This window comes from Cebus imitator, unplaced genomic scaffold, assembly GCF_001604975.1.
Source record: "Cebus imitator isolate Cc_AM_T3 unplaced genomic scaffold, Cebus_imitator-1.0 Scaffold524, whole genome shotgun sequence".
In the NCBI taxonomy this organism is placed as follows: domain Eukaryota; kingdom Metazoa; phylum Chordata; class Mammalia; order Primates; family Cebidae; genus Cebus; species Cebus imitator.
In genome coordinates, this window is record NW_016107839.1 from 40,185 (window position 1) to 58,418 (window position 18,234).

At 59.0% G+C, this 18,234-nt stretch overlaps 3 protein-coding genes across 9 annotated transcripts in view; 2 read left to right on the plus strand and 1 right to left on the minus strand.

The window, feature by feature from the left end:
- Positions 1-9,175, plus strand: part of AP3D1 (adaptor related protein complex 3 subunit delta 1) — a 47,782-nt gene extending 38,607 nt beyond the window's left edge. Inside the window, exons 24-32 of the mRNA XM_017514382.2 lie at positions 1,150-1,311; positions 1,664-1,711; positions 2,068-2,257; positions 2,712-2,800; positions 2,958-3,043; positions 3,650-3,771; positions 4,071-4,150; positions 7,914-8,014; positions 8,055-9,175. Of these exons, the coding sequence (XP_017369871.1) occupies positions 1,150-1,311; positions 1,664-1,711; positions 2,068-2,257; positions 2,712-2,800; positions 2,958-3,043; positions 3,650-3,771; positions 4,071-4,150; positions 7,914-8,009 (873 nt within the window). The 3' untranslated portion in view covers positions 8,010-8,014; positions 8,055-9,175. The remainder of the gene's footprint in view (positions 1-1,149; positions 1,312-1,663; positions 1,712-2,067; positions 2,258-2,711; positions 2,801-2,957; positions 3,044-3,649; positions 3,772-4,070; positions 4,151-7,913; positions 8,015-8,054) is intronic.
- A 1,987-nt stretch (positions 9,176-11,162) lies between these two features.
- Positions 11,163-13,896, minus strand: IZUMO4 (IZUMO family member 4). 7 transcript variants are annotated; one of them, XM_017514506.2, is made up of 10 exons: positions 13,580-13,896; positions 13,410-13,490; positions 13,250-13,321; positions 12,798-12,824; positions 12,627-12,702; positions 12,415-12,462; positions 12,296-12,310; positions 11,941-11,958; positions 11,717-11,770; positions 11,163-11,475 (listed from the first exon to the last, which is right to left on the minus strand). In XM_017514506.2, the coding sequence occupies exons 1-10, from the start codon at positions 13,794-13,796 to the stop codon at positions 11,385-11,387; spliced, it is 699 nt and encodes a 232-aa protein (XP_017369995.1). In that variant the 5' UTR covers positions 13,797-13,896; the 3' UTR covers positions 11,163-11,384. The 7 variants fall into 7 exon arrangements, 5 of the variants coding, with proteins under 5 accessions (XP_017369995.1, XP_017369991.1, XP_017369992.1 ...); XM_017514502.2 differs by lacking the exon at positions 11,941-11,958 and having other exon boundaries at positions 11,717-11,740; positions 13,580-13,894; XM_017514503.2 differs by lacking the exon at positions 11,717-11,770 and having other exon boundaries at positions 13,580-13,853.
- Positions 13,897-14,080: 184 nt separating this feature from the next.
- MOB3A (MOB kinase activator 3A) overlaps positions 14,081-18,234 on the plus strand; it is a 26,314-nt gene continuing 22,160 nt past the window's right edge. Inside the window, exon 1 of the mRNA XM_017514501.2 lies at positions 14,081-14,478. The gene's annotated coding sequence lies outside the window, so the exon portion shown is untranslated. The remainder of the gene's footprint in view (positions 14,479-18,234) is intronic.

Genomic DNA, 18,234 nt, shown 5'->3' on the forward strand with positions numbered 1-18,234 from the left:
TTTTTGTGTGTGTGTGAAGGGAGATAATCTCACTGTGTTGCCCAGGCTGAAGTGCAGTGGCACAATCTCAGCTCACTGCAATCTCTGCCTCACGAGTTCAAGCGATTCTCTTGCCTCAGCCTCACAGGTAGCTGGGATTACAGGCACACGCCACCACACCCAGCTAATTTTTTATATTTTAGTAGAGATGGGGTTTCACTGTGTTGCCCAGGCTGGTCTCGAACTCCTGAGCTCAGGCAATTTGCCCGCCTCAGCCTCCCAAAGTGCTGGGATTATAGGTGTGAGCCACTGCACCCAGCCTTTTAATAAACTTATTCACACGTGATTCACAAGTCTAGTAGAGTTTACTCATTTAAAGTACATGTACGGTGGTTTTCCATAGATTCAGAGTTGTAGAACCAGCATCAACTCTGCCTAGTTCCAGAACTTTCTGTCACCCCTAAAGAAGCCCCATTCCCTCCAGCCGTCACTCCTCATTCCCTTCCCAGCCCTGGCACTCATGTATCCCCATCCTGTCTTTGTGGACGTTTCATAGAAATGGGGTCATACGCTGCGTGACCTTTTGGGTCTGATGTCTCACTGAGCGTGATGTCCTCAAAGTGCATCCACACTGTGGCTTGAGTCAGAGCCTGGTTCCTGTTCGTGGCTGGGTCATGTTCCAGTGTGTGGCGAGGCCACGCTGTGCTGACCCCATTTCTCCGTGGACAGGCCACACTGTGCTGACCCACTCATCTGTTGATAGCCACTTGGGCTGCTTTCACTTTGCAGTGACAGAGCGTGCTGCTTTGAACAGTCATGCAGTGTGTGTGGACGTGGGTGCTCCCTCTCGGGGGTGTACGTGGGCATGGGTTGCTGTATCAGGTCTGGTGTCCTCGCCAGTTTGCCCCACATGGCTCCCCGGTCAGCCGGGACTGTTCCCTGAGCCACTTTGGCTGGCTTGCTGCCTCTCAGGGACAGCCTGGCCTCCGTTGAGCTGGGTCTGGCCGGGGCTGGGTCCCGGTAGGCCTGAGGCAGGGCTGGTCCTGCCACCCCACCCAGGCACGTGGGACCCTCAGCCTGAGCAGTCTGGCCTGTGGCCCCCACCTCGTGTTGTGAGCAGGGCACACCGGAGCAGCTTGGGAACTGACACAGCCCTTCCTCCTGCTCCAGAAATCTCCCAAGCCTAGGAAGAAGAAACACAAGAAGGAGAAGGAGGAGCGCACCAAGGGCAAGAAGAAGTCCAAGAAGCAGCCTCCAGGCAGTGAGGAGGCGGCAGGGGAGGCGGCGCAGGAGCCGGTGCAGAACGGCGCGCCGGAGGAGGAGCCGCTCCCGGTGAGGGGTACTTCAGCGCCCCCGCCCCACGCCAGGGCTCCTGGCGGGCTGCGGGCCGCTCCGCACTCCTGCTGCCTCCGTGCGGGAGAGAACTGAGCAGATTCCAGAAGAAGCTGAGCTGATTGGGGCAGGGGCCTGGCTTGGGCCCGCAGCCCCACATTCAGCACCCCCATGGTGGGCTGTGTGGTCCCGGGAGCCGGGGATCCCTCACAGGCCCCTTTGAAGCCCCCTTGCCCCAAGCGTTCTTGGGAGTTATGGCATTTGACCAGGGATATTGGGCAGCACTGGAGTTTTTGTTGGGACAGAGCTCAGGGCCTGGCCTTTGAGGCTGACGTGCCTTTTTTCTCTCCAGCCTGAGTCCAGCTACTCCCTCCTTGCTGAAAATTCCTACATTAAAATGGTGAGTGGCGGCCGCTCCGTTCCCTGGGGCAGCGGGGGCCAGCGCATGCTCTTTGGCATGGGACTGTGCAGAACCCGGCCAGGCCCCCAGGTCCTGCATGCTGGTGTGTCTAGGGACTGTGATCCCTGCGGGGGCATTGCTCGGCAGAGCTTCTGGCTCGGGTGAGGTGGAAGACGTGCCCTGAGGCCTGGGCTGGCGGGAGGGTCCCTGCCATGTGTCACACAGCAGCCATGGGAGGCACTCGGGCTGAGGCTGGGGGGCCCCGCTCTATGCCTCTGTGGCCATTGAGAGGCAGGAGTCTGTGCCTGTTCCCTGCGGCGGTCCACCTTCCCTGCTGATGTTGGCTGTGCCCGCAGACCTGTGACGTCCGGGGCAGCCTGCAGGAGGACAGCCAGGTCACTGTGGCCATTGTGCTGGAGAACCGGAGCAGCAGTGTCCTCAAGGGCATGGAGCTCAGCGTGCTGGACTCGCTCAATGCTAGGATGGCCCGGCCGCAGGGCTCCTCCGTCCACGATGGCGTCCCCGTGCCTTTCCAGCTGCCCCCAGGTGAGCCCCGCCCCCCTCACAGCCTCTTTGGGGATTGTGGGAGCTCAGTGGGATCTGCCGGTTCTTGTTGCTACCTCCCTAACGTCCCCTAGGTCCCCAGGCTGCACCTCATTGCCTCCTGAGTGTCGGGGTCTCGCCGCAGCTCTGAGAAGCGCAGTGGCCTCGGATGGACCTGGCCAGAGCCCTGAGGGCCGGACTTGGGGCTGGGGCCTTCCTGGGTTCCGTGGCTCCACTGGCTGCCTCTGCCCTCTGTGAAATGGGCATGGGACCAGGGTCAGGTCAAACTGGGGACACCAGTACTCTCATTTCTGCTTCTGTCCCCTGGTGATCCCTTGGGGTCTGCGTCCAGCTTCCTGATCAGCCACAGAGGACTCAGGGCTGAGGACACACATGGGCCCTGCCCATGCTGAGCCCCAGCTGCGTCTCAGGTCCCCCTCCCTCTCACCCCCGCCAGGCGTCTCCAACGAAGCCCAGTTTGTGTTCACCATCCAGAGCATCGTCATGGCACAGAAGCTCAAGGGGACCCTGTCCTTCATCGCCAAGGTATGCAGGGCTCCACTTGGCGTTGGGGACGCGGTTCTGCAGGCTGAGGCTTCTCCTGCCCCATCCCAGTGGGTGTCCCAGTGTCCTGATGGGAAGTGGGCCACCTGCCTGCGCTGGGCCCGACCCCCCTCAGCTGCGCTGTTTTGCTCCACTGCAGAACGACGAGGGTGCAACCCAGGAGAAGCTGGACTTCAGGCTGCACTTCAGCTGCAGCTCCTACTTGATCACCACGCCCTGCTACAGGTGGGGCCTGGCCCTGCCCCACTCCCCCTGCTCCCCCTCTGCCTCCGCCTCCCCTCTGCCTGTGCCCCGGGGCCTGAGGCTTCTGGGCACGACTTTAGAGATGGATTTGGAGGTGGCCAGTGCAGGTCAGGCTGCCTGGCGTCTATGCCAGCTGGGGCAGAGTAATTGAAACCACAGGCAGGGAAGCGTCACCCAGAGAGGCCTTGGCTCCTGGCAGTCCCAGAGCCTGGAGGGCTGAGACCAAGGAGCTGGCAAGGTGGGCTCTTCCTGAGGCTTCTCCTGGGCTCGGCGTGCGGCACTGCCTGCCCGCTGCATCCTTGTGGGGTGTCCTCTGCGTGCCTGTGCCCAGTCTCTTGCTAAAGGACATCCGTCCTTATTGGAAGGGGCCCACCCCATGGCTTCAAGCACCTCTGTGACCTCTTTAAAGAGGAGTCATTGTCAGTTTCTGGAGGTGAGAGCTTCCACACGTGAAGACAAGGCGCATCTTCAAGGACCCCTGAGACCTCCCAGCCGAGGCGCAGCATGTTTCGGGTTTAGTGGGCTTCCGAACCAGGGAGCCTGAGGATCCCAGCCCCACCGGAGTCAGCCTCCCTGTTCCTCCCACAGTGACGCCTTTGCCAAGTTGCTGGAGTCTGGGGACCTGAGCATGAGCTCAGTCAAAGTCGACGGCATTCGGATGTCCTTCCAGAACCTTCTGGCGAAGATCTGTTTTCACCACCATTTTTCCGGTAAGGAGAGTGAGGGGCTGATGGATTGCATGGGGTTCGCGTATGCGGCAGCCATCCCTTCCTGTTGGAGCTGGGCCTGCGGCCTCATCCTTTGGGATCCCGGGTGGCTAGTGGCCCCGAGGCCTGGGAGCTGGTTCGGGGGCTGCTGTTCACACCCCAGGCATCCCAGGGGCTGCATTCTGCTCCTGCAGCCCCCTGGACCTGTGGCTCAGGGCAGCCCGGGAAGGCGGCCCCTGCACTGGGGGCGGGGCTGCACCTGTGCAGTGTGTGGGGAGCCTGAGCCACCCGCTCTGTTGCAGTTGTGGAGCGAGTGGACTCCTGCGCCTCCATGTACAGCCGCTCCATCCAGGGCCACCACGTCTGCCTCCTGGTGAAAAAGGTGAGCCCCAGGCCGCTGCGCTCACCCTGGCTCCTGCCGCCTCTCCTGGGGTATAATGCCCGGGCCTTCATCCTCAGGGCTGAGCCTTAGGACTTTGAGGGCTCAAGGACAGGGATGGCCGCACTGCAGCTGTGAGCCCCTCACCTGCGCTGGCCCGCTCAGCAAGTCAGAGCTTCCTCCTCCTGCTGTGCTGCTCACCCCAGGCTGACGCACAGCTCTGGGACCCCCACACACTCAGCACTCCCACCCCACCCCCTGCACAAGGCAGCCAGGGCCCTGGGTCGACACCCCACCTCTCTTGCGCTTCTAGAGTAACCCCTTGCCCCCTGCGCGCCGCGCGACCTCTTGCCTGAGTACTGCGCGTGGGTGTCTTTTGCAGTGTGTGAATATTTTGTTCAGGGCTTTCATGTCTGTGTTTATGGAGTTTGGTCTGTAGTTTTCTTTTCTGGTGCCTTCTTTGGTTTTATCATCAAGTGATCTCATCAAAGAGTGTAGAGAATTCACGAGGAAGACTATCGGGCCTGGAGAGTTCCTTTTCTGTAGGCTTCTAGCTACAAACTTGGGGTTTTTTTGTTTTGTTTTTTTGATTTGGAGTTTTGCTCTTCTTGCCCAGGCTGGAGTGCAGTGGTGCGATCTCAACTCACTGCCACCTCTGCCTCCCAGATGCAAGCAATTCTCCTGCCTCAGCCTCCCGAGTGGCCTGGACTATAGGCACCCACCACCATGCTCGGCTGATTTTTGTACTTTTAGTAGAGACCTGTCTCTACTAAACATGTTTCCCAGGCTGGTCTTGAACCCCTGGCCTCAGTTGATCCTCCTGCTTCAGCCTCCCAAAGGTGCTGGGATTACAAACATGAGCCACTGTGCCCGGCCTATCGTTTGCTGCTGTTTTCATTCCTAATGTTCCACTTTTCTCCTGGTTGACTGCCTCCCATGAAACACTCACTCCATCCCCTCCCCAGCCCCTGGCACCCACATCCTGCTTTCTGTCTCTGACTCTGATGACTCCAGGGACCTCCTAGGAGTGGAACCACAGAGGATGTGTCCTGTGTCTCGCTGCTCTTGGTCTGCCTCATGTCCCCGAGGTGCGTCCACGTCGCAGCCTCTGTCAGGATTCCCTTATGTTTCCTTTCTCTTTTTTCTTTTTTTATTGGAGACAGAGTCTCACTCTGTCACCCAGTCTGGAGTGCAGTGACGCGATCTTGGCTCACTGCAACCCCCAACTCCCGGGTTCAAGTGATTCTCCTGCCTCACCTCCTGAGTAGCTGGTATTACAGGCATGCGCCACCTTGCCCAGCTTAATTTTGTAGTTTTAGTAGAGATGGGGTTTCACCACCCACCTCATCCCACCAAAGTGCTGGGATTGTAGCTGTGAGACCATTTGTTTGGAATTGACACCCGGGAGTGGTATTGCTCAGGCCTGTCTGTGGTCATTCCATGTTTGAGGTTTCAAAGAGTCGCCAGACTTCCCCGGCGCTGCACCCTGTTTCCCGCCTGCGGCTGTGTCGGAGACCCCATTTCTCCATCTGTCAGTGTTGTGCTGGCGGCAGCCATTCTGATGGGCATGAGGCGGCTGGGAGCTGATTTCTTTTGCTGCTGCTTCGGCACCGCACTCTTCCTCCCACCCTGGGCTGCTGCCCCTGCGCCCCAAGGCCGTGTTCAGATGTGTTCATTGCTGTTGCGTTCCTGCCAAGATCACCACTTTGCCTCGTCCTAGCTGTTCTGCTGTGGAGCCCATGCAGGGGGTCTGATTTTCAGGCCTGCAATTCCACTGGGCTTTCTTCTTGTATCTTCCATGTCTTTGCTGATGCCCTGGTGATCTGTTGGAGCATTTTCATAACAGCTACTCTTAACGCTTATGCCAGCTGGGCGTGGTGGTATGTGACTGTGTCCCAGCTACTCAGGAGGCTGAGGCAGAAGGATCACTTGAGCCCTGAAGGTGGAGACCAGCCTGGGCACATGGCAGGAGCCCAGGTCTGCAAAAAATGTTAAAAATTAGCCAGGCGTGGTGGAGTGAGCCTGTAGTCACTCCTACTTGGGAGGCTGTGGTGGGAGGATCTCTTGAGCCTAGGAGTGCAAAGCTGCAGTGAGCCGTGACTGTGCCCCTGCACTCCATCCTGGGCAAGAGAGACTCAAAAAAAACAAATCCTGTGTCTGAGAGTCCTAGTGTCTGTCCGCCTTGGCATTGGTGTGCCAACGGCCTTGGTATGGGTGTCTGCTGATGGCCTTGGCGTTCATGCCTTGGTGTTGGCGTCTGGGCGTTGTGGTCTTGGCATTGCAGTCTGCTGATGGCCTTACCATGAGTGCCTTGGCGCTGGGGTCTGCTGAGGGCCTGTCCTTGGGAGGGGATTCTCCTGGTCTTTGAGCCGCTGGGCCTTGTTCCATCCTGTGGAGGACGTGGGTGGTCAGGTCCCAGCTGCAAGTCACCCCTGCCTTCTAGGAGCTGTGACCCCGGGTGCATCCCCGCCTGCCCCGCCTCTGTCCTGTTGTCCCTGGCCTGGTGGGACCGGCAGCGGCCTATGGGCTCTATTGCCTTCAGTTGCTCTGTGGGGCGGGACCCACAGCGTGGGGTCAGCCCAGCAGGTTGTGAGCAGCTTCACGGGGTTTCCCTACGCACCTCCCCCTCTGGGGGCTCTGGTTACCCAGCTCCCCTGGCTGCTTCCACAGTCGCACCTGCTTTTGGGCCCAGTGACAGGAGGGCAGGAAGACAGAAAACACTCAGCTTGCTGCCAGCCCAGGAGCTCCTTGGCGTCTGGTCTCGTCCCCATCTGCCTCTGGCAGGGCCCTCAGGTGCCGGCTCCCACTTCCATGCAGGCCGGAGCCTCCCATGGGAGACCGGGGTGCGTGGGCCACTCCCTAACCTGAGCCCCTCCCATTTTATTTTTTAACAATTAGCAAATTTGCAAAATTACAAGTGCAACACATACAGCTGTGAGGCAATATTTGCGTGTAGTGTTTTTTTTTTCTTTAATTTTTTTGAGGTAGGGTCTCACACTGTCGCCCAGGCTGGAGTGCAGTGGTGCAAACACTGCCCACTGCAACTTCACCCTCCTGGGCTCGAGCGATCCCCCCATCAGCCTCCCACATAGCTGGGACCACAGGCGTGTGCCACCCAGTCTGACCTACATGTACTGCCCAGGCTGGAATACAGTGGCATGATCTCAGCTCACTGCAACCTCTGCCTCCCGGATTCTAGCGATTCTCCTGCTTCCCAAGTAGCTGGGATTAGAGGCACCCACCACCACAGATGCCTGGCCAATTTTTCTTATTTTTAGTAGAGACGGGGTTTCACCATGTTGGTCCGAATGGTCTCGAACTCCTGACCTCAGGTGATCCACCCACCACAGCCCTCACAAATGCTGGATTACCGGTGTGAGCCACCGCCCCCAACCCCTGCACACACGTTTTTTGTTTTTGTTTTTGTTTTGTTTTTTTTTTTTTTTAGACAGAGCCTTGCTCTGTTGCCAGGCTGGAGTATAGTGGCATGATCTCAGCTCACTGCAACCTCTACCTCCCGGGTTCAAGCAGTTCTCCTGCCTCAGCCTCCCGAGTAGTTGGGATTATAGACGTGCACCACCACACCCAGCTGATTTCTGTATTTTTAGTAGAGATGGGGTTTCACCATGCTGGCAGGATGGTCTTGATCTCCCGACCTCGTGATCCGCCCGCCTCAGCCTCCCAAAGTGCTGGGATTACAGGCGTGAGCCACCGCACCCCGCCCTTGCACATACTTTTAAAAATACCAGTCTTTTTCGTTACACAGGGTGAGAACTCTGTCTCGGTCGACGGGAAGTGCAGCGACTCCACGCTGCTTAGCAACTTGTTAGAAGAGATGAAGGCGACGCTGGCCAAGTGTTGAGAGCTGCCTGCGAGCCCCGCCCACCCCGCGGAGCACGCGCCCAGGGACCGCAGCCCTGACGAGTCTCACCTCTCGTCGGTCGTGTGTACTGTACCCAAGCCTGAGTGTTAATTTAACTCCATGTCGTCCTCTGTGTAGACATCGGAAGTCATATGTTGAGTTAAATTACCTGACCATCCTTTTTTACTGTGACTCTTCCCGCTCTTTTTGGCAAGAAGTCCCCTTCTTGTCCCCAAATCAGCAAGGGACTCCCCTGCCTGGGTCCATGCCCTGCCCTGTGCTGGGGGCCAAGTCCTTGAATGTGGCTTCAGGGGCTCCTGGCCTGGGCCAGGACCTTATGGGCACCACGTGGGGGGCACTTGGTGGACAGGGTGGGACTGACATGGCCTCCTCTGGGGCTGCCTGCTTTTGTCCCAAACACCTTGACGGTGGTGTCCAGGGGAGGGGAAGGAAGGGCCGTTGTCGCCAAGGTTCCCTCCCAGAACGCGCAGTGGGAAAGCAGTCCTGTTGGCCATTGTCCATTGTCACTGTTCTCGTGGGCTGGTGGCCAGACCCTGGGATGCCAGGCTGTGGGCAAGGAGGGGCCGGGGCACCCAGAGAGGCTGCAGTCAGAACGATGGCGGGGCTGGAGGCAGCCTCTCTGCCACCATTCTTCCTGGTCAGCAGAAGTGTCTCTCAGCGGGCTTGGGTTCGGGGTGGGGGCATGTGGCCAAGTCTACCGCTTGCCGCTGTATACGCCACGGTTGCCCCACATCCTTCCCAGCACCCTCAGGAAGGCCCGGGCAGGGACTAGGAGCAGCAGACCCAGGCCTTTGGCCTGGCGTGGAGTCTGCCCAGTGCCCTTGGCAGGACCTGTGAGAGCCGCCCCACCGGCAGAGCCCCCACCAGGTAGGCAGGGGGACCCCACTCACTCCCCACAGCCAGTGTGGGCACAGGACTGACCCTTCCTCAGAGATGAAATTTTCTTTCCTTTTGATGAAAACTGTCACTTTAGCATGTAATCTATTACAGAATCCTGTGCAGTGATTCTAGGATTTGAAATTGTATGATGTGTTACATAAGAATTTATTTGCTATCGACATTCCCGTATAAAGGAGAGAGAGACATAATCACGCTGCTGTCATGATTTTGTGTCAAGATGATCCAATAAAGTTGTAAAACAGGCATTTCCACGTGGGGTCTTCTGCCTGGCCTGCGTCACGCGGCGCTGCAGGGCCGGAGCCTCTGCGCCTCAGATCTTGGGCCCTTAGGAGGTGGCCTTGGTCCCCAGCACCATCCAGGTCTCGGGCTCAGGCAGTCACAGGCCCAGGAATCCCCGACCCCGCAGTAGGAGCCACAGCATCTCCCCACAACGCCGTGCAGGGGAGCAGGTGCCTACTCTCTCTCCCCTTTCCCAGGAGCCCCTCGGGGCAGGGACAGATCCAGAATTGAGAACTTCGGAAGAGCGGCCACTCCTGCCCCTGGGTGAATTTACCTCCTTTATACCCACTTTGGCCTTATACCTTGAAGACGCGACCCTTGAACAAGGTGATGCTGGGTCAGTGGAGGGAAGCCCCGTCAACTCTAACCCAAGACGCAGGCATGGTGGCGGGCTTTTTCATGGCAGGGGGTCAGAGCAGCACAGACAGGATCCCAGTCCCACCCACACCAGCGTCCCTTTTAGAAAACCATGCCTGACCAACCTGGCACGGTGGCTCACACCTGTCATCCCAGCACTTTGGGGAGGTCAAGGGGGGTGGATCACGAGGTGAAGAAATTGCGACCATCCTGGCCAACATGGTGAAAGCCAGTCTGTACTAAAACTGCAAATATTAGCTGGGCATGGTGGCGGGCACCTGTAGTCCAAGCTAGTATGCAGGCTGAGACAGGAGAATCACTTGAACCCAGGATGCGGAGGTTGCAGTGAGCCCAGGTCACACCACTGCACTCTCACCACTGAGAGAGACTCCATCTCAAAAATAATAATAATAATAATAAAAAAGACCAGACACAGTGGCTCACACCTATAATCCCAGCACTTTAAGAGGCCAAGGCAGGCAAATCACGAGGTCAGGAGATTGAGACCATCCTGGCCAACATGGTGAAACCCCATCTCTACTGAAAATACAAAAATTAGCCAGGCGTGGTGGTGCACATCTGTAGTCCCAGCTACTCGGGAGGCTGAGGCAGGAGAATCGCCTGAACCCAGGAGGCAGAGGGTTGCAGTGATCCCAGATTGCACCACCTCTCCAGCCGGGGCCACAGAGCGAGATCTATCTCAAAAAAACGAAAAAAAGAAATCAGTCTCTTTCCTGTTATCTAAACACACTCAACGACCTCAGAGGAAGCATCCTTCACAGCCAGGCCAAGGCATTAACAGCCGAGACCCAGCACCATCACTCCTGATGCTGCCCGCAGTGGCCACTACCGAGTTTTCCCCCCCACGCCTGTGGCTCCAGTGTCCCACAGAGCCTGGGTGCTTGGCCACCTTCCCACAAGCCATTCCTGACCTCAGCAAGTGTTGCGTGCACGCCTCCTGTGATGGGGGCCTGAGGCAGCCACAAGACGGTGCATGGGACCATGTTGGCAGCAGCAGTGTGCCCAGCGATGTTCTCACCAGTGTCCTGCATCCACCCCAGTGCTGGAACAGAGGGACGCCCGAGGAAGCGAGGAGACCCCCGAGGTCACCTGAGTGAGAATGGAACTTGGAACTGCATCGCCACACAGATGGGATGAGTCCCCTCCCTCCTGGGCATCAGGAGCCCCGCCTCTGGCCATGATGCCACACCTGTTGTTGCCACAGAGATGATTCGACACAGCCCACGGTTCCTGCGTTCCTTGGCTGAGGTCTGACATAAGTGACTGCAACACTCAGACACGCTAGGGGTGGCCCTGCTCTCCCCGACACTGTGGCCTCGCTTTGCACGGAAGAACCAGGTGCTCTGGGCTTGTGTGAGTCTACCCATGTGCACTCGGGGGGGCCAAGGCCCCACACGTGGGAGTCCGAGGACGCTCCCTGAGGCCCTGTGAGTGTGGCTCTGAGTGGGTCCCCCGTGGTCGTGGACCCAAGGCTAGGAAACGCCGTGCTCTGTCGAGGACATTTAGGCCTCCCCAGAAGCCCATCTCCAGCCCCCAGAGGCTTCCTCCTGCCCTGGCAAGAACTCTTCTGCAAGGAGAAACATCAGGGACTTTAATCACCACATTCCAGAGCTCCGTGGACCTGCCCAGGTGCCGATGCCCAGTGCAGCCCACCCGCATCCCCACCCTCCCGGCCCGGGCCAGCTCGGGCTGAGTCCAGGGTGGAGGGGGACCTAAGGCAGCAGCCACCCAGCTCCAGAAGGACAGGAGGGGGCTGAGTCCCGGTCCCCATGTTGTGTGGGGGCAGGCCCAGCGCCGTCAGTGCTGCTTGAAACACTCGACGGCATTTTCCAAGGTCAGATTGTCCAGGCGTCGGGACTCCAGACACCTGAAGGCTGGCGATACCAGGCTGCGGGGAGATGAGGCCGCCTCAGCTCTCCCTGCCCCCCACTCCCCACCTCCCTCCCTGGGGGTGTTTGCTGGGGGCACCCCAGGTCTCCTCTCAGCTGGGACGTGTGGTCCTGTGTGTGGCCACATCCACAACAACACCCGTGTGCCTGGGACTTCAGAAGGGTGTGGGGGCCACGGCACGCTGCTGTTGACTTAGATGCACCCCTTCTCCCAAGGCCTCCTTTCTCCGGGTCACTCACAAGGCTGGGGTGGCTCTGTGCGTCCCGAGCCAGGAGGAGGAGGAAGAGCGTGGTTTGTTCATGAAAGCACCACACGGGTGTGGTTGCAGAGGTGGCATCCAGCAGGTGTCCCAGGCATAAGGAGATCCCCACCTGCGGTGCTCCACTGACCTAGAGGACCCCTGGCACCCCCTCTTCTCTCCCTTTACCGCCTCCCCCTGAAGGCCAGGCAAGGGCGGCCTTACCTCATGCTCATGTCCTGTCTGAAAGGCAAGATGGGGCAGTCAGACTCCTCCATGGGGCACCCCTAACCATCATGGGGAACCCTCCCAGGCTTGAACACAGACCTGGGGCAGGGGTGGGATCAGACCCTATGGGGACCTGTTAAGCCAGATGAGGCCCTCCAGCTGAGGGTCGGAGACCCTCGAGGGAGAAAGGGGCTGCGGTCGCCTCCTGCACAGAGCTGGGGTGAGGTCCTGCCTCCTCCAGGCCCCTCTAGGAGGCAGAAGCTGAGGGGGTCCACCTGCGCCCCATACCTACTCACCCACAAGGTGCTCACACAAACACACAGCCTGTGTCGGGTTGGAGGAGGGGACTTACTTGTGCCAGTTATTTCTACAAGGACAACAGGTTTGGACTCAGGAGGCTGAGTGGCCATGGGCAGAGTTTCCTCCAAAGCCCAGGTGGCAAGCTTGCCGCCGCCTGAAGACCCCACTCACATGTAGTTCAAGAGGCCCTGGACCGCTGACTTCCACTGCTCCGAGGACCTGTGGGACGTGGGTTTGGAGGTGGTGCGCCCCTGAGCCCCAGACCCTGCCCTATCCCAGTGACGAGGGCCGGGTGGAGGGCGGGGAGCCCCCTCCAAGGAGAGCCTGGGACCCCAGGGACAGCAGGGCCCTGGCATAGGCGGGTGCGATGCCTGAGCCCCTACTCGCAGTTATAGCCAAAGCAGATGACGTGCGAGTCTGTGCAGTTGCTGCAGGAGATGGTCTCGTACTGGAAGATGCCTGCAACACACCGCAGCCGCCCTGGGCTCATCTCGGCCTCCGGGGCCCCGAGCTGCCGCCGGCGCTCCCCTCAGCCCGGATGGAGCCTCCCTTACCACAGTGGCGCTGACAGTCGATGCGGCCTGTGGGAGGGCAGGACGGTGCTCTTCCCAGGCCCAGCCTTGTTCCCGCCTGCCAGCCTTGTTGCCTCCTCCCAGCCTGCCAAAGCCTCAGGGCCTGTCCACTGGGGCCCAGGCTCACCTGGGTTTCACGTATGTGTGTCCATGGCCCGAAAAGAGGTACCCAAGGTGATCCCCAGCGTGGGATGGAGCAGACCTCAGGGGAGGGCGGTGGGAATACTCCCAGCACCTCTGGGGGCTACTTAGGGGAGGTCCCCGGGGGGTGATAGCATTGATCCTTCAGGCGTTGGGCTGGGTCCCTCCCTGGGGAGCTGCCCTCCTCTCCAGCTGCCCAGTGCCCTGCTCATGTCACTCCAGCCTAAGCCAAGCCCCGTAGGTCTCTGAGGCTCTGGGCAGAACCTCCCTCCCCTGAAGCCTTATTTGCTCACTTTCGATGATGGCGTTCTGGAGGAGTTGCACCTGCTCCCGGAAAATGTTTCGCAGCTCATTGGGGAAATATCCTGAGGAGCCGCGGCAAAAGGTCAGGCTCAGGCGGTGGGCGGGGTGTCCTGGGACGGGCAGGCCCCACCTCGGTTTCCCGCCCCTTACCCGGGAAGTACATCTTCCCCTGGTACAGCTGATCCATCCTCTGGTACACGGCTCTCGCCACTTGGTCCAGCTTCTCCCAGGCTGCGGGCGGGAGGAGGAGCCAGGTGAGCGGCCTGCCCGGGGTTTTCGCTGGGGGGGTGTTCGGGACTGGGCTGGGCTCCGGCGCTCACTGATCTCGGCGGGGATGGTCAGGTGCAGCTCCTTCATAGTGTTGTCGCTCCAGTCGGTGAGTAACGCCCCTGACACGGGGATGTCGCCCACCCACCAAGACTTGAGGTTCACATGGTGGCGGTAGAAGGAGAACTTCTCGGAGAAGTTGCTCTGGCAGTGCAGGCAGCCGTGGGCCAGCGCCGCCGTCATGCCCACCAGGCACAGCAACAGGGCCATGCCCGTCCCGCCCGCCGCCAGCCAACCAACGGCGCTGCTCGCGCCACTCCCCTCAGCCACGCACCAACCAACGGCGCTTCCTATGCCACGCCCCTCCGCCGCACACCAACCAACGGCGCCTCCTGTGCCACGCCCCTTCGCCTCGCACCAACCAACGACGCCCACCACGCACTAGGCCGCGCCTCCTCCCCCGCTCACCCAACCAGCACAGGCCCCGCCCCCTCCTGGGTCCAGCCCCGCTCAAGAGCGGCCCCTCAGAGAAACTCCACTCCTTGTTGGGCCCACCGCCATGCCGCGTCCCACGCATGCGCCAGTGGCCAGTGCGGGCTCCTCGGCCGGCTCCCACTGAGGCCCCGCCCCGTTTCCTAACCACGGTGCAAGCTCCGCCCACAGGCCGCAGCCCCGGTTGCCAGGCAACGGAGAGCTCCGCCCGGCCTCGCGCGGCCTGGCCAGTTCTCCGGGCGTCCCAGGGCTGCTGGCCGGAACGTGGCTCCGCGCGCCTTCGCCGCTTGGGGGTCCTAGAGCCCGCGGGACAGAGTCTCCAGGAGACTCCTGCACGTCGCTTCTGCGCAGAGCCCCGGGCCCTTTAAGGAAAGTAGGCCCGACCCGCGGGTGCGGCCGGGCGCGCGTGTGAGGCGTCCTCCGCGGCAGTGTCCCTCCGCGGCGGCTGTGAGACGATCAGGTGGGTGCCGGGTGGGGCGAAGGCGGGCGGCAAGGGAGGCCAGGTGGGTGCCGGGAGGGGCGAAATTAGGCGGCGGGAAGCCGGATCCCTCAGGAAAGGCGGACTTAGGCGGCGGGGAGGCCGAGCCTTCAGGAAGGGCGAGGCTGGGCGCGGTGCCTCACGCCTGTCATCCCAGAACTTTGGGAGGCCGAGGCGGGCAGATCGCCTGAGGTCAGGGGTTCGAGACCAGCCAACATGGCGAAACGCCGTCTCTACTAAAAATACAAAATAAGCCGGGCGCGGTGGCAGGCGCCTGTAATCCCAGCTACGCGCGAGGCTGAGACAGGAGAATCGCCTGAACCCGGGAGGCGGAGGTTGCAGTGAGATCGCGCTACTTCACGCCAGCCTGGGCCACAGGAGCCGGGGGTGTGGGGGAGGAAGGGCGAACTTAGGCGGCGAGAAAGCAGGATCCTTCAGGAAGGCTGAACGCAGGCGGGGAGGGAGGCTGATCCCTCGGGAGGGGCGAACGCGGGCGGCGGGGAGACCGATCCCCCGCCTCCCCGGAAGGGGGATACAGGGGGTGGGGTCCAGCTGCGGGGTCAACTCCTGGTCCCGATCCACTGTCCTCCCCCAGGACCTCTTGCCTCCCGGTGTGGATTAAAATTTCGCAGGGCTTCAGGACCCCCAGGGCCCAGGGTGGTCGGGCTTTTTCAAAGCAGCCCTTTTTTTTTTTTTTTTTTTTTTTTTTTTTTTTTTAAAGATGGGGTTTCCCTATGATGGCCAGGCTGGTCTCAAACCCCTGACCTCAGGTGATCCACCCACCTCGGCCTCCCAAAGTGCTAGGATTACAGGCGTGAGCCACCGCGCCTGGCCGAAGCGGCCCTTCTGCAGCAAAGAGGGTATTGAAAGTGTAAGCGACAGACTGGGCTCGGGGGCTCACGCCTGTAATCCCAACACTTTGTGAGGCCGAGGTGGGTGGATCACCTGAGGTCAGGGGTTCGAGACCAGCCTGGCCAACATGGTAAACTCTGTCTCTACTAAAAATAGAAAAATTAGCTGGGTGTGATGGCACCTGCCTGTAATCCCAGCTACTTGGGAGGCTGAGGCAGGAGAATCGCTTGAACCTTCGAGGTGGAGATTGTGGTGAGCTGAGATCATGCCACTGCACTCCAGCCTGCCAGCCTGGGCGACAGGAACAAAACTCGTTCTCCAAAAACAAACAAACAAAAAAGAAAGTGTAAGAAATGGTGCATTTTATAAGGAGTCACTGAGAAGGGAGGGGAAATAGGGGAGATTGGAAAATGCAATCACATTGCAGAAAATCAGCGCTCCAGAGCCACGGCTTATCTTGGGGATAAGATTTCCAGTCTTTGTACACACTGCTTTTTGTATGTTTGTTTTTGAGATGGCGTCTGGAGTGTCGCTTTGTCACCCAGGCTGGAGTGCAGGGTGCCATCTCTGCACACTGCAAACTCTGCCTCCCAGGTTCAAGTGGTGCTCCTGCCTCAGCCTCCTGAGTAGCTGGGATTACAGGCGCATGACACCACACCCAACTAATTTTTGTATTTTTAGTAGAGACGGGGTTTCACCGTGCTAGCCAGGCTGGTCTCGAACTCCGTACCTCAGGTGATCCACCCACCTCGGCCTACCAGAGCGCTGGGATTGCAGGCGTGAGCCACCGCGCACAGCCCACACTGCTTTTTTGCACTTGCTTTTTTCTTCGTTTTCTCCTTAACAGTTTATGTGGGTTTAATTGACATGCAATAAACTGCCCGTATTCAAAGCAGATGGTTCGGTAAATGTTGAAATGTGGGTTTTGCGTGTTTCACATTCCATCTGTGCTTTCTGCTTTGGGAGTTGCACAGGCAGGAGGGAGTGCCTTGGGCGGCCTCGAGGCTGCGATCACGACCCCCTTCCTTCCTGTGCCTCATGAAGTCACAGGGGCTTCGAGTAGCCCCCTTTTACAGAAGAGGAGCTGGGAGGCAGATCCGAGGGGCTGCTGAAGGCTGCAGCCTCCAGAGCCCACAGTGGTGTCTTGAGGAGCGAGTCATCCACTTCCCTGCATGTGTGGGATGATCTGGGTTTTGACTCATGAGAAAAAACCCACCTTTCTTTTCTGTTCTCCTGGATTCAGTTCCTTTCCAGGCCTGGTCTTGCTTTCGTGTAGGGGAAGCTGGATGTCTGGTTGGTTGGTTGGTTTGCTGGCTGTTTTCAGGAGTGCGAGAGGGAGGCTGGGCGCGGTGGTTCACGCATGTTATCCTAGCACTTTGGGAGGCCAAGGTGGGCAGATCACTTGAGGTTGGGAGTTCAAGCCGGGTGCGGTGGTGCGTGTCTGTAGTCCCAGCTACTTGGGAGGCTGAGGTGGGAGGATCGCTTGAGCCAAGAGTTCTGGGCTGTAGTGCGCTATGCCTATCGGGTGTCCAAACTAAGTTTGGCATCAATATGGTGACCTCCCGGGAGTGGGGGACCACCAGGTTGCCTAAGGAGGGGTGACCTAGCCCAGGTCCGAAACGGAGCAGGTCAAAACTCCCCTGCTAATCAGTAGTGGGATTGCACCTGTGAATAGCCACTGTACTCCAGCCTGGGCAACACAGCAAGACCGTGTCTTGTTAAAAAAAAAAAAAAAAAAAGGGGAGGTTGAGACCAGCCTGGCCAACATGACGAAACTTCATCTCTACAGGCACGGTGGCTCATGTCTGTAATCCCAGCGCTTTGGGAGGCTGAGGCGGGCATATCACAAGGTCAGGAGATCGAGACCATCCTGCCAACATTGTGAAACTCTGTCTCTAGTAAAAATACAAAAAAAGGAGGTAGGCTTGGTGGTATGTGCCTGTAGTCCCAGCTCCTCGGGAGGCTGAGGCAGGAGAATCGCTTAAACCCAGGAGGTGGAGATTGCAGTGAGCCGAGATCGCGCCACTGCACTCCAGCCTTGGTGACAGAGCAAGACTTCGTCTCAAAAAAAAAAAAAAAAAGGAAGAAAAGAAGTGCAAGAGCGTGCCAGATACAGTGGCACACACTTGTAATCCTAGTGCTTTGGGAGGCTGCGGCCGGAGGATTGCTTGAGCCCAGGAGGTCGAGGCTGCAGTGAATCGAGATTGTACCACTGCACTCCAGTCTGGCCACAGAGCAAGACTATGACTCAAAAAATATATATATACTCTTCCAAGGAGGCTCTCTTCTGCCTTAGAGACCTCATAGCGAATGTTTCAGAAAAATTCCCCGCACGGCTGACTGAGAGCTTGGGGTTGGAAGGTGGGGAGTTTTAGGCATTCCCCATCTGACGAGCTCTGCTCCTGTTTTCCTGGCATGAGAGGGTCAAGTGGCTTAGGCAGAAAAGGCAAATCTGACTTCAGAAATGGGATTCTGGGGCCAGGTGCAGTGGCTCACACCTGTCATCCCCACACTTTGGGAGGCCAAGGCAGGTGGATCATGAGGTCAGGAGTTCAAGACCAGCCTGGCCAACATGACAAAACCCACCCCGTCTCTACTAAAAATAAAAAATTAGCCAGGCATGGTGGCGGGCACCTGTAATCCCAGCTACTCGGGAGGCTGAGGCAGGAGAATCGCTTGAACCTGGGAGGCGGAGGTTGCAGTGAGCCGAGATGGTGCCACTGTACTCCAGCCTGGGTGACAGAGCAAGACTCTGTCTCCAAAAGAAAAAAAAAAGAGGCCGGGCACGGTGGCTCACGCCTGTAATCCCAGCACTTTGGGAGGCCGAGGCGGGTGGATCACAAGGTCAAGAGATCGAGACCATCCTGGTCAACAGGGTGAAACCCC

Coding starts and splice junctions, on each gene's coding strand:
- IZUMO4 (XM_017514506.2), bottom strand. CDS start 13,796: ATGGCCCTGTTGCTGTGCCTGGTGGGCATGACGGCGGCGCTGGCCCAC. Junction 13,322..13,409: donor GGGGAAGATGTACTTCCCGG/GTAAGGGGCGGG, acceptor GCGGCTCCTCAG/GATATTTCCCCAATGAGCTG. Junction 12,463..12,626: donor TGCTTTGGCTATAACTGCGA/GTAGGGGCTCAG, acceptor CACGTCCCACAG/GTCCTCGGAGCAGTGGAAGT.